Source organism: Tamandua tetradactyla, chromosome 1 (assembly GCF_023851605.1).
Source record: "Tamandua tetradactyla isolate mTamTet1 chromosome 1, mTamTet1.pri, whole genome shotgun sequence".
Lineage (NCBI taxonomy): Eukaryota > Metazoa > Chordata > Mammalia > Pilosa > Myrmecophagidae > Tamandua > Tamandua tetradactyla.
This window is the reverse complement of record NC_135327.1, coordinates 181,708,909-181,723,175: the sequence shown is the minus strand read 5'-3', so window position 1 is coordinate 181,723,175 and position 14,267 is coordinate 181,708,909. Positions and strand designations below refer to the sequence as shown.

The following is a 14,267-nucleotide window of genomic DNA, read 5'->3' as shown; positions in this document are numbered from 1 at the left end:
AGACTTTTCCACTAGGCCTTCTTATTTTTAGCCTAATTCTCTATTAAAGGCAAGACATTTAAATGTCATGTCTTGCAAAGTTTGCTCAAGGGTGTTTTGTGTGTGCGTATGAATTCTTGTGATAGCTAATGATTTATAAGGGTTGGAAAGTCACTCTTATATTAGTTGATGAGAAGAGTACCTTTCTATTTTAGCTGTTTAATGAATATTGAAAGTTGTTTTTCATTGGCGTTCTAAAATTGTGAGATTTTGCTACATGAGTTCATAGATTTTGTGAGACAACTAAAATAGTAAATGTTCAAATGTAGTCAAGTATTATTTGTGATTTTTTTTCCTTTTGTCAAACATCAGTTTTGACTTGCTTCCTCCTTTTGTTTAAACTACTCCTGAGGCTTGGATTTATTTACCCAAGGGGTAAAGAAGGGCTTTAGTATCAGCCTAAATCAAATAGGATTTGGTGTTTCCATGGGACATCAAAGAGTAAAATGACATGCACAAGTTGTTTGGGATTGTCAGTCTCTGCTTTCCTCCCTTAGTGTGAAAGAGTAAGTGGAATGTGTTGAGATGGAGTATGTTTAGTTGGTTGTGGATATTTTCAGATTAAATTCTATTTTTCTGAATCTTTGTTAGATATTGACCTGGGGGATGATATGGACAGGAACCCTCGATTTCTTGAGGTTTGTCCCTGTGAGGGGGCACTTTTTTTTTATATCACATGCCTCTCCTCCCACTGCCTCTTTATTTCCTGCAGATTTGACTAGTTCCAAAACCTATCTGATAACTAAATTACGTTGGCTGTAAATAAAGAGGAAGTTGAAGCAAAGTATACTTATCTATTGTTTGGTTAATTGGTGAGGATGAATGTGGTAAAGGGCAGTTGGATGGAAGGCTGCCCAAACAGGTGATCAGTTGTTTCCAAGGCTGATGCAAACACAAAGGAAGGTTTGTAGAAATAGATTCAATTCTCTTTTCTAGACATTCAACCTGTTGATAAATTGAAGACCAGATTACTACTGGCTAATTTGAGTCCCAGGACTCTCAAATAACTTGTTTTGTTCTTTGCACTACAAGAGCTGTTTAAACAGTTGATTTCAAAGTAATAGATCTTCCCCTTTTTACCCACTGAATGAAGTATATTCTAGGGAAGAAAGTATAGAGTTTTTCTTAGTCTACCATCTTAGATGATACTACTTAAAACTGATAGCCCTTTTATCCTCTGGATAGCAGGAGCTCCTAAGACTGCTTAGAGCCTGTCTCCTTGGCCCTTGGGATGCTCCACTGATGGTTGGTTCCCTAGGGTCTGATTAGGGTTCTGGTTGTTCTTCTCAGATTATAAAAGTTTTCTACTGCCTCCACCTAAGACCTGATTTTGTGTTTACGCCATGCGCCACTTTCTGCATGAACTCATAAAGAGGCCCAATACACTGAGATTATAATAAATTTGTTCTGATGGACCTCAGGGGATATGAGCAGAGATACCATCCACTCAACTGTTAACCCCTAGGGCCCCAGGCCCCTGTAATGTGGTTTGAAACCCCCTTCACTAGAAGACCACCTGTGCTATGGCCCTTGTGGCATATGCTTCATAGGCAGCCAGTGAACACACATCTACCCCAGAGGACTGTGGGTGGCCAGAACCCTGGACCACCGGGCTTCCCTTCCTATGCCATGTGCACAGTCATGCTCCCCCTGCCCTTCTGACTTGTTGTCATGGACTGAGTCTCCTCATTCTCACATCTCAAGAACATGTTATTTTGGAAGATATAATCCAATCCATGACAGTACCCCTAGATACCTGGATGTCCGAGGGGTAAATGTTGGTGAGGAATGTGGATGAAGTAAATATGCATTTTTATTTCGAATCTTTATGTTCAGATATGTTGTTTTCTATTATAAACTTTTTAAAGTAAGACATACAGAAAAGTGTACAAATGATCAGGACACAGATTAGTGAACTATCACAAAGTGAATACATTGGTATAACCAGCACTCAGATGAAGACACAGAGTATCTTCGAACCCTACAAGTCCCTCATGCCTCCTGCCCACCATTCTTTCCCCAGGGGCAGCCATTATCCTAGCTTCTAACACCATGGTTTTCCCTGTTCTTGAACTTTGTGCAAATGGAAAATCATATAGTATGTACTCTTCTCTATCTGGCTTCCTTCATCCAGTGTTTTATTTGAGAGATCCTTGTGTGTGTGTGATTGCTCTATAGTATTCTGTTGTATGAATATATCACTTCATTCATTTGTTGATAGTTATGTGGGTTGTGTTCAGTTGTAATAATTACAGAAGCACTGCTGTAAACATTCTTGTACATGTGTTCTTGCACATGTGTTTTCAGAATATTGCTAGTAACTAATTTAAAATTGATTGCTATACATGATACCCAGCTTAAGCACTGTAAGATGCATAGTAAGGGGACAAAAGAGTATATTTCAGCCAGGGAGAAGATAGTCACCAGGACCCAAAGTCCAATATCACACTTCTAGGAAATTGTTCAATTTCCTTTTAACCAATTCAAGGATAATGAGCAGGAAAGTCTTGAGTTTAGAAATGGAAGGAACTATCTTCCATTTCTTCTCTGATATTTTCTTCCTTGAGTTTAAGGAGAAAGTAGGATTTCAGATCCACAAACTAGTGTTCAACTTGAACCACAATTCTCACCATGGGGCAAAAAAGTCCAGGGGGCAAGTCGAAAGGCTTTCCCAGACCTGGAACTCTGAAATTCCTGACCCGGTGGACCTGACCACACTTCTGAACTCTGAAGAGGCCTTTTCCCTCAGTCTCTGAGGAAACAATGCACCATTGGCACAGATACTTGTCTTACTTTGCTAAGACTGTTATAGCAAACTGTCACAGACTGGGTGGCTCAGAACAAGAAATTGTCTCACAGTTCTGGAGGCTAGAAGTCAGAAATCTATAGGTGTTGTCAGGGCCATGCTTCCTCTGAATCCTATCTGGTTCTGGTGGTGGGTTGTCAGCACTCCATGGTGTCCTTTTAGCTTGTGGCACAACTCAATTTCTGCTTCTGCCACATGACTGTCTTCTCTCTGTCTATCCAAATTTCTCATTGCAAGGAGTTTGGCCTCATTTTAACTAACAGCGTCGGCAGAGATCCTATTTCCACATAGGGTCACATTCACAGAACTGGGGCTAAGACTTGAATACGTTATTTTGGAAGACATAATTCAATCCATGACAGTACCCCTAGATACCGGGATGCCTGAGGGGTAAATGTTGGTGAGGAAAGTGGATGAAATTTGGATATTGTGGCCTGGGTTGTCCACGTGTGTGTACACAAGGACTGTCATGGCGGTGTTAAAAAAAAACAGAGGTGAGAAGAAACAGGTTGGTGTCCAGGGCCAGCTCTCCCATGCTGCCATGTCCTGGTGCAGAATGCTGAATTTAAACCCAACCTTCCAAATTATTGTAAGGATTTATTTAACAAGGAAGGAGAATAGAACATACTCTGTTTAACATTTTGTTGGCCTAATTGATACTTTTAAATGGCATGTGGGTTTCCATTTTTTACCCTTCCCTGCAAACATTGGGGGTGGACCTGCTAAAGAGAGAAAGGTGAAGCTATTTTATTGCCCAATTTACAACTCTACTACCATGAAATCATTCTAGGAAAAATTTTGGATTTGGGATAAAGTTCACAGTGGCTTGAAAGAAATATTCTATTCAAATTTAGGGTTAAAACCTATGTTAGATTGAGCGGTAATTATATCTAGATTTTTTTCCCTTGAATTTTCTTAGCTATTTTAATGAAATAATACTTTAAAAAAAAATTTCATTGTATTAGTCTCCTAGCTACTAAAACAAATACCATACAATGGTTTGGCTTAACAAGAGCAATTTATCACCTTGTGGTTTCCAAGACTGGAAGGCTCACTTCCTCCCAGTTTTGGTAACTTCTGGCTGGGGGGTAATCTTTGGGGTTCCTTGGCTTTTCCATTTCATGGTGTTGCACGTGGTGGAATATTCTCCTTTCTCTTCTGGGCTCCATTGACTTCAAAACTTTTGACTGCTCCCTGTGTCTAATTGCATATATTAGGTCTTTAGCCATATTATACTAAGGCCCACTGTCATTCAGTTTGGGCACAACCTATCTTCAAAGGTCCTATTTACAAGTGGGTTCACATCCGTAGGACTAGGGTGTGAACTGCTTTTTTATGGGGGACATGATTCAATTCCCAGCACTCAGTAATCTCTCTTAATTTCAACTAAAGAAATCTGACTGTTCAGACTACAAAGCTGTGTCAAAGATGCAATTAATCATTTGATGATAGTGAGTTTGTCTTTTAATTATAGAAAGACATTTTGTACATGCCTAGGCTTATTGTAAAGACTGCACAATTCGGCATATTCTTTAGTGTCATGGGGAAAGCACTTGCCTTCAGATTAGACTGCCTGGGTTTGAATCCTGGCTCTGTCCCTTACTAGCCTTACTGTGAGATTGTAGGCAAATTTCTTAACCTTTCTGTGTTGTAGTTTACTTTTCTGTAAAGTGGGGTGATAATTGTGCTTGTGTAAAAGGATCAATATGAAGGCTAAAGCAAGTTATACATACAGAATTTGACTAAGTACCTGATACATAACTGATATTTAATGAGAACTTGTATTTTAGATCCTACAGAATTGTTGCAATTTTATTTCCATGAGTAAATTTCGTGCTGTCTTCATTTCCTTGGCTTGTTGACAGCTGCAGTCATCCATGGTCCAAAAAGACTCCACAGAGGATGTTGATGGTGGCAACTTAAACAGTTCCATTGGCTCTGGCAAGAGGGATCCTGCAGGTGCCCATGGGGCTCAGGAAGACCATGAGGAAGAGGTATCTGGGACTAGATGCTTGAAAAAGACTTCCCAGTTTGTATAGATTCTAGAAATGGAATCTAGTCAGTAGTGATATTCAAAACATGCAACCATCTCATCAGAATGGACACGGGCAGTGGGGCGGGACCATCCAGAGGCCCCCACAGTGGGCAATGGTCTTGTGATTGCTGAGTCATGGGAGGTTGGGGTCGTCCCAGGGAAGGGTAGACATCTAAGAGGACCAGATCAGCAACAGCTATTAACCAATCAGTCTTGGAAATAGTTTAGCCCAGGTGCTGCCATGTCAGTGAGTGTGAGTGATTATCTGTCTTGGGTCTAGTGGCATAGACAGTCCTAAGCATTACTGAGGCCTCCTTAGTCCAGAACCATACCCTTGGAAGTTGGCTACATTTATTAGGATCTTTCCCATTAATCCCTCTCAAACAATGAGAACACAGCCCAGCTCTAGCCCTCTGTATTCAACCAACAGGTGAATTATTTATTCTCAGACTTCCTTCCCTGCATAGGCAGGCTTTAACCTCTTCTTTGTTCTCCTTCCTCAGCCCTGGCTCTGTCTTGATTTTGTTCACTTATCTCATCTTTGTTGTGTTATCTGTCTTTTGTATGAATGCATGAATTGTTTGGTTCCTTCAGCTCTTCTCTACCCTTTTCTGTCCAAGGGCAGTCACTCTCTTCTCAGGAATGTGTACCACATTTTCCCAGATGAAGACAACTGGGTATTTTTTTTTTTTTACATGGGCAGGCACCGGAAATCGAACCCGGGTCCTCGGGCATGGCAGGCAAGCATTCTTACCTGCTGAGCCACCGTGGCCCACCCACAACTGGGTATTTTTATAAGATGATTGAAGTGACCCATGATTCTGAACCCAGCGGGTTTAACTGAAACTATACAGATTCTGGACTGGGGACTGTGTTCCTAGGAGGGCTAGAGAGATGCTAAAGTTAGCTCCATTTGTGATGTCAATTGATAAAATAATAATGATTCATTTGAACTAATGGATGGTCCATTAGAATCAATGAAAAATTTGAATCATGGAACATTTTTCCAACAAGATTTCAGATACAGAGAGTATCCCATGCTACTTGCTGTTGATATTATCACTTCCGTCAGACCTGCTGGAATGTTTTAGAATCTGATCCTTCTCTTCCCCATATTGTCTGGCTTAGTGACTTCCAGCATGTCCATTGCAACCTTCCTCGTATATGCTCATGCTCTCATATGTTTTAGTTTGCAAGCTGCCAAAATGTGATATACCAGAACTGGAATGGCACTTGAAAAGGGGAATTTAATAAGTTACATGTTTACAGTTCTAAGCCTATGAAAAGTTCAAACTAAGGCATCCAGGAAAAGATATTTTAATTCAAGGAAGGTCAGTGGATCAGGAACACCTCTGTCAGCTGGGTGGTCACCTGGCTGACGTCTGCTGGTCCCTTGTTCCTGAGCTCTGTTGCTGTTCCTTTGGGGGGCTCCTCACTTTGCTTCTCTGGGACTGGCCTTCATCTCTTGGCTTCCCTTGGCTCTCTCTAGGTTCTGGTTTGCTTAACATCTCATGGCAACATCTGCTGGGCTCTAAACATCTCCAAACATCTGTGTCTCTGTTCTCCAAGTGTCGGTATCTGTGTCAGCTCTGCTCTGAAGTTTCTGTTTGCTCTTTCATTTCTGATTCTCTCCAAAATGTTTCCTCTTTTAAAGTATTCCAATAAACTAATCAAAACTCAACTGGAATGGGTGGAGTCACATCTCCATCTAATCAAAATGCTAAACCTACATTGGGCATGCCACATCTCCCAGAAGGGATCTAATCAGGAGTTTCCAACCTCCGGTTTTGATCAGGATTAAAAGAAGCGGCTGCCTCCACAAGATTGAATCAGGATTAAAACATGCCTTTTCTGGGGTACATAGTATTTCCAAACCAGCACACAATATATATCCAGTTTATTCCCGCCAGCATCCTTCCACTTCCACCTTCTTCCAGAACTGGCCTCCCTTGTTTGGACACCTTCGGCCTCTATTTGTAGGCTTCTTTCCACCAGCTACTATCATGCATGGCTCTCCCATCTTGAGAGAAATACAGGCTTTGACCTGCCTCCCCTCAAGTTCCTCTCCCATTTCTTTCTGTTTTTACCTTGACTCTCACTGCCTGTTCATTCCATCTTTGTTCATCCTTATCCCTTCAATTCTTTGTAGCTGTTTTCCTTGCTGAATCTGGAGGCATTGATTTTTGTCTTTGATGACATAACCACCACTGCAGCCACATCACTCTCCTAGTTCTTTGAACTTTTCTGTTTCTTTATTTCCCCCTTATTGCTGTATGAAGTTGTTTCCCAAGGCTGGGAGCTCCTTCCACTCCTCTCTGCTTCCTATGATCTTTTTCTTGATGATCTTCTCAGTCCTCTTATTCCCGTTGTCCTTCCTACAGGTGGAGCCAGAGTGTCCCTTTCCAGCCCAGACTTTTCTTCTGAGACCGAGTCCCTCCTCTGCCATGTACTGAAGGATTCTTCTCATATGTCCCGCTGCTTATATGTCCCACTGTTTTTATGTCCACTATTTTCTGAAGCTGAAAAACAACTCCTCCCTTCCTTTCCAATCTATCCATTTCTGTTGACACCATTGTCCTAGGTACTTAGGCTCAAACACCTCAAAGCCCTGGCCTCTGATGCATAAAGGGGTGCATCTCTGTGCTCTCACAATGCTGCATGTCTTGATTATTAAACTTCCTATACAGTTGTGTTAACTATTTGCATATTTTCACTTCTAGGCTGTGAGCTCCTTGAGGGCAAGGACAGTGCAGTTAGAGTTGTTTACCTAGCCTCATCAGAATTCCTGAAAGAAAGAATGAACTGCCCTTGCTTTGGTGCCCCTTCTTTTCACCTCATATCTGGATTATTGGGATGATTATTAAATTGGCTTTTTTGCTTATAAGCTGTCTCTTCACTGATGCATTTTGTTCCCAGATCAGTCTTCCCAAAACTATTTCCTTGTTTCTCCTGGCCCCTTTTCTATTCGGAGACTGAATAGAATCAGATGCCTCACTGATGCTAGGACAGATACTCAGCTCTATCTATAGTTTGCCATTCCAGAAAATTTGATACCTAAATACTTTTTCCTATTCCTTACCTACACAAATTCCCAGTTCCAGCCAAATTGTTTATCTCCCAAAGTTAATGTTGTTTCCATTCCCAACCCCACCTAACTTTTCCTGAGCAGGAGTCATTTTCCTCATGAGGAATGATCTTGCTTCCTTTGTACTTCTTCTGGATCCCGCATGACTAGAAAATCTCACATTTCTTGTGAAATGTCCCTTTACTCACCAAGACCTTGTGATTGCTCTGCTTTGAAACTTCAAGAACCTCTTGCTGGGGACTATCACTGAACTCATACCATATCCTACTTTGTACTAATAATTATCTTTCTATGACTTTATTAATTTTTTTTTTTGCCCCAGTTAGTCTGTAGACATCTTAACAGCAGAGCCCATGTCTTGTTCGTTTGTAATGCCCTTCATAGAGAAAATTAATAAAAGTATTTTTGAAAAGTATTCTTTCTTTCAGTTCAACTTTGCAGACATCTTTGTCCATCAAGCCATCCACACCATTGAGTACTGCCTGGGCTGCATTTCAAACACAGCCTCTTACCTCCGGCTCTGGGCCCTCAGCCTGGCTCATGCACGTGAGTGAGGGGTCCATCAGGATCACAGTCACGTCTCCATTGGGAAACTGATGCACTGTTTGTAGGTAATGCTGCTTTCTCTGGCTTATTTCTGGTATGCTTACCAGAAGCATGGGTCTCCATTCTTGGGAAGAGGTAATTTTTTCAATAGCTCTGATAGTATATTGGAATTAATTTTATATTGTTACTGTAATGAATTATCATGAATTCTGTGGCTTAAAACAGTGCTATTTATTATCTTATAGTTCTAGAGGTCAGAAGTCCTAAAATCAAGGTGTTGGTAGGGCTGCATTCTTTCTGGGGGCCCTAGGGGATCATCTGTTACCTTGGCTTTTCTGGTTTCAAGAGGTTGTATTCATTTCTTGTCTTGTGGACCCTTCTGTGCATCACTCCAACCTCTGTTTTTGTTTATTTGTTTTTAAATACTTACAAATTTATGGGAAGTAATGAGACTGCAAGACATCCAGGAACATTAAGTGGAAACAGAACAACCCGGGATTGAAGTAGGTTTTATTAGTCTATGGCCATAGGGCTCACCTGAGTAGCCTCTGAAAGGCTGGGCCCTGAACAAAGGCTGACACAAGATTTTTATAGACAAGATGGCTAATTAGAGGTAGGGTGTTCCTAATATGGCAACTGGTGATGTCTGAAAGAGATGATTGACTGTGTGCCGGCGATCAGACGTGGAAGGATTGCAAAGCTGAGTTTACAGAAGTGGATGAACAGTTATGGGGGAGGGAGCTCCTACGAAAGCCTCTTATCTTTGCTTACGTGTGTGTTCAACTGTCCTTGGGGCTGGGAGACTTTCCAAAGAGGGAGTAGCTTGAGTAAACAAGGAGGGGTGAAGGGCCTGCTTGCTGCTAGGGGTGGAGGGGCTGCATGCTGCAGTCCCCCTTTTGATGCTTGCCCACGCTGGTGAGCAATAGCATCACCCATATTTTGTCCTCTTCTTGTTGCACGTGTTGGTATTTCCAGACAGCCTGGACCTGAGCCACTGTTTTTTTTCCTACCAGGGCTTTAATAGAGTGCCATAAACTGTCAACCAGGACTGGTGGAAAGGTACCCTAACACAGCCCTTTTCTTTAGCTACCCTTTTCCCTGTGGTTAAGGTAAAAATGGGAAACAAGTCTTGGCTGTGGTGAGTGGGAAGTTGCTGTTTGGCCAGGTTTTTGTCTGCTACCTGGGTCCCGATCTCAGCTGGGTATGGGAAACAAGGTAGCCATGGGGGCAGGAGACCCTCATCAGAGGGGGTGAGGGTCTATGCCCCTGCAAAGTTGGGGGGGAGGGTCTGTGCCCCACCTCTGTTGGCCCTATGTTTTCTCCTGATGGCCTCTTTGTGACTGTGCCTGTCTTAGGTTGTTCCTTCCCTAAGGAATCTTACTTGTCTTTGACTAATAAGCCACCCTCCGGGGCCAAGCAGGGTGATGTGAGGTGTGCAAGTGAGGGGTGGGCAGTGCCCCCCAAGAGGGTCCGATCTGTCTCGACAGCCTAGGCCCCCTGGCCTCCATACCTAGCACCTGCCTTGGGATTTCCTCACCTTCTGGAAGCCCAGGCTCTGGTCACATGTTTTGGGGAACCTAGATTTTTTTCTCCAGTGAGGGCCCAGCTCATAGTTTTAGGAAAGAGACAAACTGCATGGCAGCAGCTCCCGGGAGGCCTCTACCTCAGCACAGCCAAGAGCTCCCCCCGATCTCGTATGCATTGCACTACCAGGAGGACCACACCAGGAAAATTGTCAGATTCATGAGGGGTAAAACTGTACATGTATTGAAGGTCAGGCGGACTTGGGAACAGTTTTCCTCTCTAGAGTTTATGGTGATAGCCTTGCCACCCCAGAGTAATGAAAACAGCACTACTGAACCTGGCAATGTGGAGTTCTAGTATACAGGGGACCCTCCCTTGGGGGTGCACACATAGTATTGGGTGTCTTTAAGGTGACAAGCCTGAGGTGAACTAGAGCACGAATAATGGTTGTAGAAGACCACCGTGGTTTCTACTCTATCTCTGATATAGGTGGTTTTAATGCATGCCTTGCATGGGTCATCCCCGCTGGAGGAGCCTGCAAGGATAATGATTAGGAGCATCAGAGTAAGGAGCACAGGGCTGGCTACGGGAAGTGCCATCACCGGGGACATGCACTCTAGGCAGCAGCTGGGAAAACTAAGAGGATTAAGTACGTGACTGGCACGAAAAGGGACTGAGAGGGATACCCACAACATTAGAACACCCATAGAAACCAGGAAGGGGTTCCTTAGGCTGGTTGGTAGCTTCCTCAGGCTTTGGCCATGCGTAGATCAGTCAGCTTCTGGGGTGACCGAAGCAGGGCCACGACTGTCACTCGAGCCTTAATTGCGGATTAGTCCGTTGATCTTGGCTGTGATGGAGACGGGTGCGGCAGTCTCCAGAAGGAAGGTGAGGCGCATTGGTGCTCAGGATCAGGGGTGCACTCCCAGGGGTTGTCTGCAGTGGCCGTCTTGACCCAAGAGTGGTGAATTCATGGAATTATCTCCATGACTCTGACAGCTGTTGGGGTTACTAAAACAACATGGTAAGGACCTCTCCATTGAGGCTGGAGGGAGCCTTTTTCCCAGACTTTTACCCACTCCAAGTCCCCTGGCTCAAACTCATGTAAGGAAGGGTAGATGCTAAAGGGTTCAGGTACTGCTTCCAACACCTTCCCTTTTTAGTTCACCTAAAACTTATCCTAACTTTGACCATAATTTCCTTTTCCACAAACCTTTGGCAACTTACTGTATTTGCTCAGGCTTAGCTTTGTCTTACACTTTACTCATTCTGTAACAGCCATTTATTTTATCTTAGGATAAAGTTGCTTTTTCCTTTTAGTAAAAACACATCCTTTAATATCCTTCAAACTTAAGTCATTACTTCAAGCAATCATTTCACCATATACAATTACCATCAAAATTGAATTTGTCAAAATAATGTTAAATACTTGAAATGCTTTAGTCAATGCATATTTGAAACATCAATATACAATTTTTAATATGAATTAATGGCATATATCAAAACTTTTAAAGTCAACATATTTTTTTTTTACTTAAAAGTAAAGAAAAATTGTAAGGATAAAACTTGCAAGCAAGGAATTTCTCAATATTAAACAGCTTCCCCAACTCAAAAATATGAAACATAAAACCAGAGGGGAGCCACAAATTTGGAGAAAAAGATAATGGAGTTTGGCCTAATCCCTTTGTCTGGAAGAAAGGGATGAAATGAGGGTATGGAGGTGCCAAGGGAGCTGGACGCAGGTATTCTGCCTTGCCAGGAGTAGGGGCATTATTCACTCTACGATTATAACTTGGTTTGCATTTTTCTTCATACATTCTCTTTATGTCATTATTTGACAAAACATTAATACTTTCTCAGTTGACCCCAGCTTCCAGCAAGGCTTGGAACATGTCTGCGGAAAATCCTGTTACTAGTATTGGGGAACCATTTCCCATTGTATCTTTTGAATTTTCCTTCTCCTGTATTCCAGTTTCCCATGTCTCCCAGCTCTGCCATTTTATTTAAGACATTGCTAAGTGAATTGCCTGTTTCTCTGAATAATAAAGTCATTATCAAGTGTTTATATGCTGTCTTAATGATAGTATTTCTTTGTGAAGCATTAATCGGGAGAAGGTGGTATGTGTTGGCTTTTCCTAATACAGTTATTGACTTCATAACTTCCTTTTTTAATTGCTGCATAGCATCTTGCAAAGTGTACCAAGGTCGATTATTTCGTGGCCATATAGTGTCAATAGGGTATTGTTTATTACACCCTTGTGCAACCAATGCCAGCAAGTTAGAACTTTCTCCAGTCTGCTGACTAAACTCCTGAAAAGCAGTCCGTATAAAGGGGTTGGTGCTAATTCCTATGAGTTTCATGCAATCAGCATAGTCCAGCACCATTCCTCCAGCCCCTGCATCAGCAATTCTGACCATCCAGGTAATTAATGGCTCACCAGTTTTCTGAGTAAAACACCTAAGAATGTCAGTTATTTCTTATTCTTTTATAGTAGTTTTGAAAGCAAACTGATTGCCCTGTTTCTCTTCTTTTTGTGTTTATATTGGGGGAGCTCCTGTTTCTGGAGAATATTTACTCTTTCTGACAAGCTTTTTCATCTAAAATATTCCCATCTTGAATATGCAACTATGTGACGATATTGTGAATTACTGATTATGTATGTATGATCAAAAGTTAAGAATGTTTGTGTTTGGCGTTTTTTGGTATTTTTAAAAAAATTAAAAATTTAATTAAAAAATAAATAAAATATTCCCATCTTTTTCATCATCTGCCTCAACCTGCATATTACTATCCCACTTATCAGGGTCCCTTTCAGCAGTGATGGTGGCTATTACTGTATGTACTTTCTTTTTATTCTCTTTACTTCATTTCTTCTTCTTCTTTTCCTCAGTTTCTCCTCTTTTTTTTTCTCTAACTGCTTGCATGTAGGTTTTTTTTTATGATATCTTCACACAATAGTGTGAATTCCAATTAGCTCATGTGACCAGGCCAGTTGGGTCCCCTGGGAACTGGCTAGGGACTAAGAGGAGGTTCCTGGGACCTAGATATCCTTATCAAAGTATACTTCCTTCCGGGACGATAGCCAGTCCTCCCAGCTAGAGCGCACATTTCAACTGTTTCTTACCAAGGTCACACAACAGCAACATTAGTTGTACAGAACAGATTCTACAAATTTATCTTTTCTTTACTAGGTTATAATTTCCTTAAGGCAGGAATGATGGTTTATTAGTCTGTTTTCTTATTAGAGTTTAAGCAGTACCTTGCATGTAGCAGGTATACAGTTTTCCAAATGCATACATGAATGAAATGAAGCATATATATAATGCCTCATACTTTTTACTATATACCATTTCCATATACTATCGTACAATGAAATTAAGGAATGGCTGTGTAACAGGGTAGTCTTAATACTTCCTTGGTAGACTATGCTGTTGTTATTGTGTGCAGCAAAATCTTGTTTCAACACTGTTACAGGCCTGTTTGCTTAATGAGATAAATTTTAAAACCCCTACACTGATGTTCTCCTCTTACTCTGACATATGAAAAGACAGAATAATGATAAGCCTTAATATAAGAAAATTTCTTTTTATCCTCCGCAAAAGTGGTCCACTCTATTTCACAGTTTCCTAAGTTGGCTGGGGGTCAACTTGGCTCCCCAGTCATCAGTAAAAGCTTTCGTAAAGTTGGACATCATGCACCGCATGATGCATGTCTTACTGACTTCCCCTTCCATATTGGCAGCGCCACCATTTAGGGGGAGGGCTTACAGACTAAGAACAGAGGGTTTTAGACAAGCAATTGCTCTATTTGGTCTGGCCTGGCTGGCTCACCAGTTCTAGGGATTGCAGGGTCCAAACTCAGTCGCGGCCTGGTGCTTGGCTCCTGTGGCCTAGGACTTCCTTTCCCTCACACAAAGGCATGCATGCATCCAAACACCTGCACCGCCCTGCCCGGAACCGAACCTGAAGACTTCCATTTCCTCTGGGCCTCCAACTGGAGACCGGTACTCAAAGAGTCTCTAGGAGGTGATCAGGCTCCCCTTCCACACAGGCTCCACTAGCCTTTTACGAGTGAGCTGAAACTGATGCACCTGGGTGCTGACCAGTCAGATGGGCAGTGCTCCCAGGAACCTGGTTCCAGAAACTCTCCCAGATCCATCACTGCTTTGACAGTGGTGAGTGCCCCTCCCAAAGAGGTTAGGGTCCGAAAGACAGGGAAAGCCCTGGTGCCT

The 14,267-nt window shown here is 42.2% G+C and overlaps 1 protein-coding gene across 1 annotated transcript in view; it reads left to right on the top strand.

Moving 5' to 3' along the window:
• Window positions 1–14,267, top strand: part of ATP6V0A4 (ATPase H+ transporting V0 subunit a4) — an 87,095-nt gene that overhangs the window by 57,646 nt on the left and 15,182 nt on the right. The window contains exons 18-19 of the mRNA XM_077164384.1: window positions 4,711–4,839; window positions 8,394–8,511. Coding sequence (XP_077020499.1) covers window positions 4,711–4,839; window positions 8,394–8,511 — 247 coding nt within the window. The remainder of the gene's footprint in view (window positions 1–4,710; window positions 4,840–8,393; window positions 8,512–14,267) is intronic.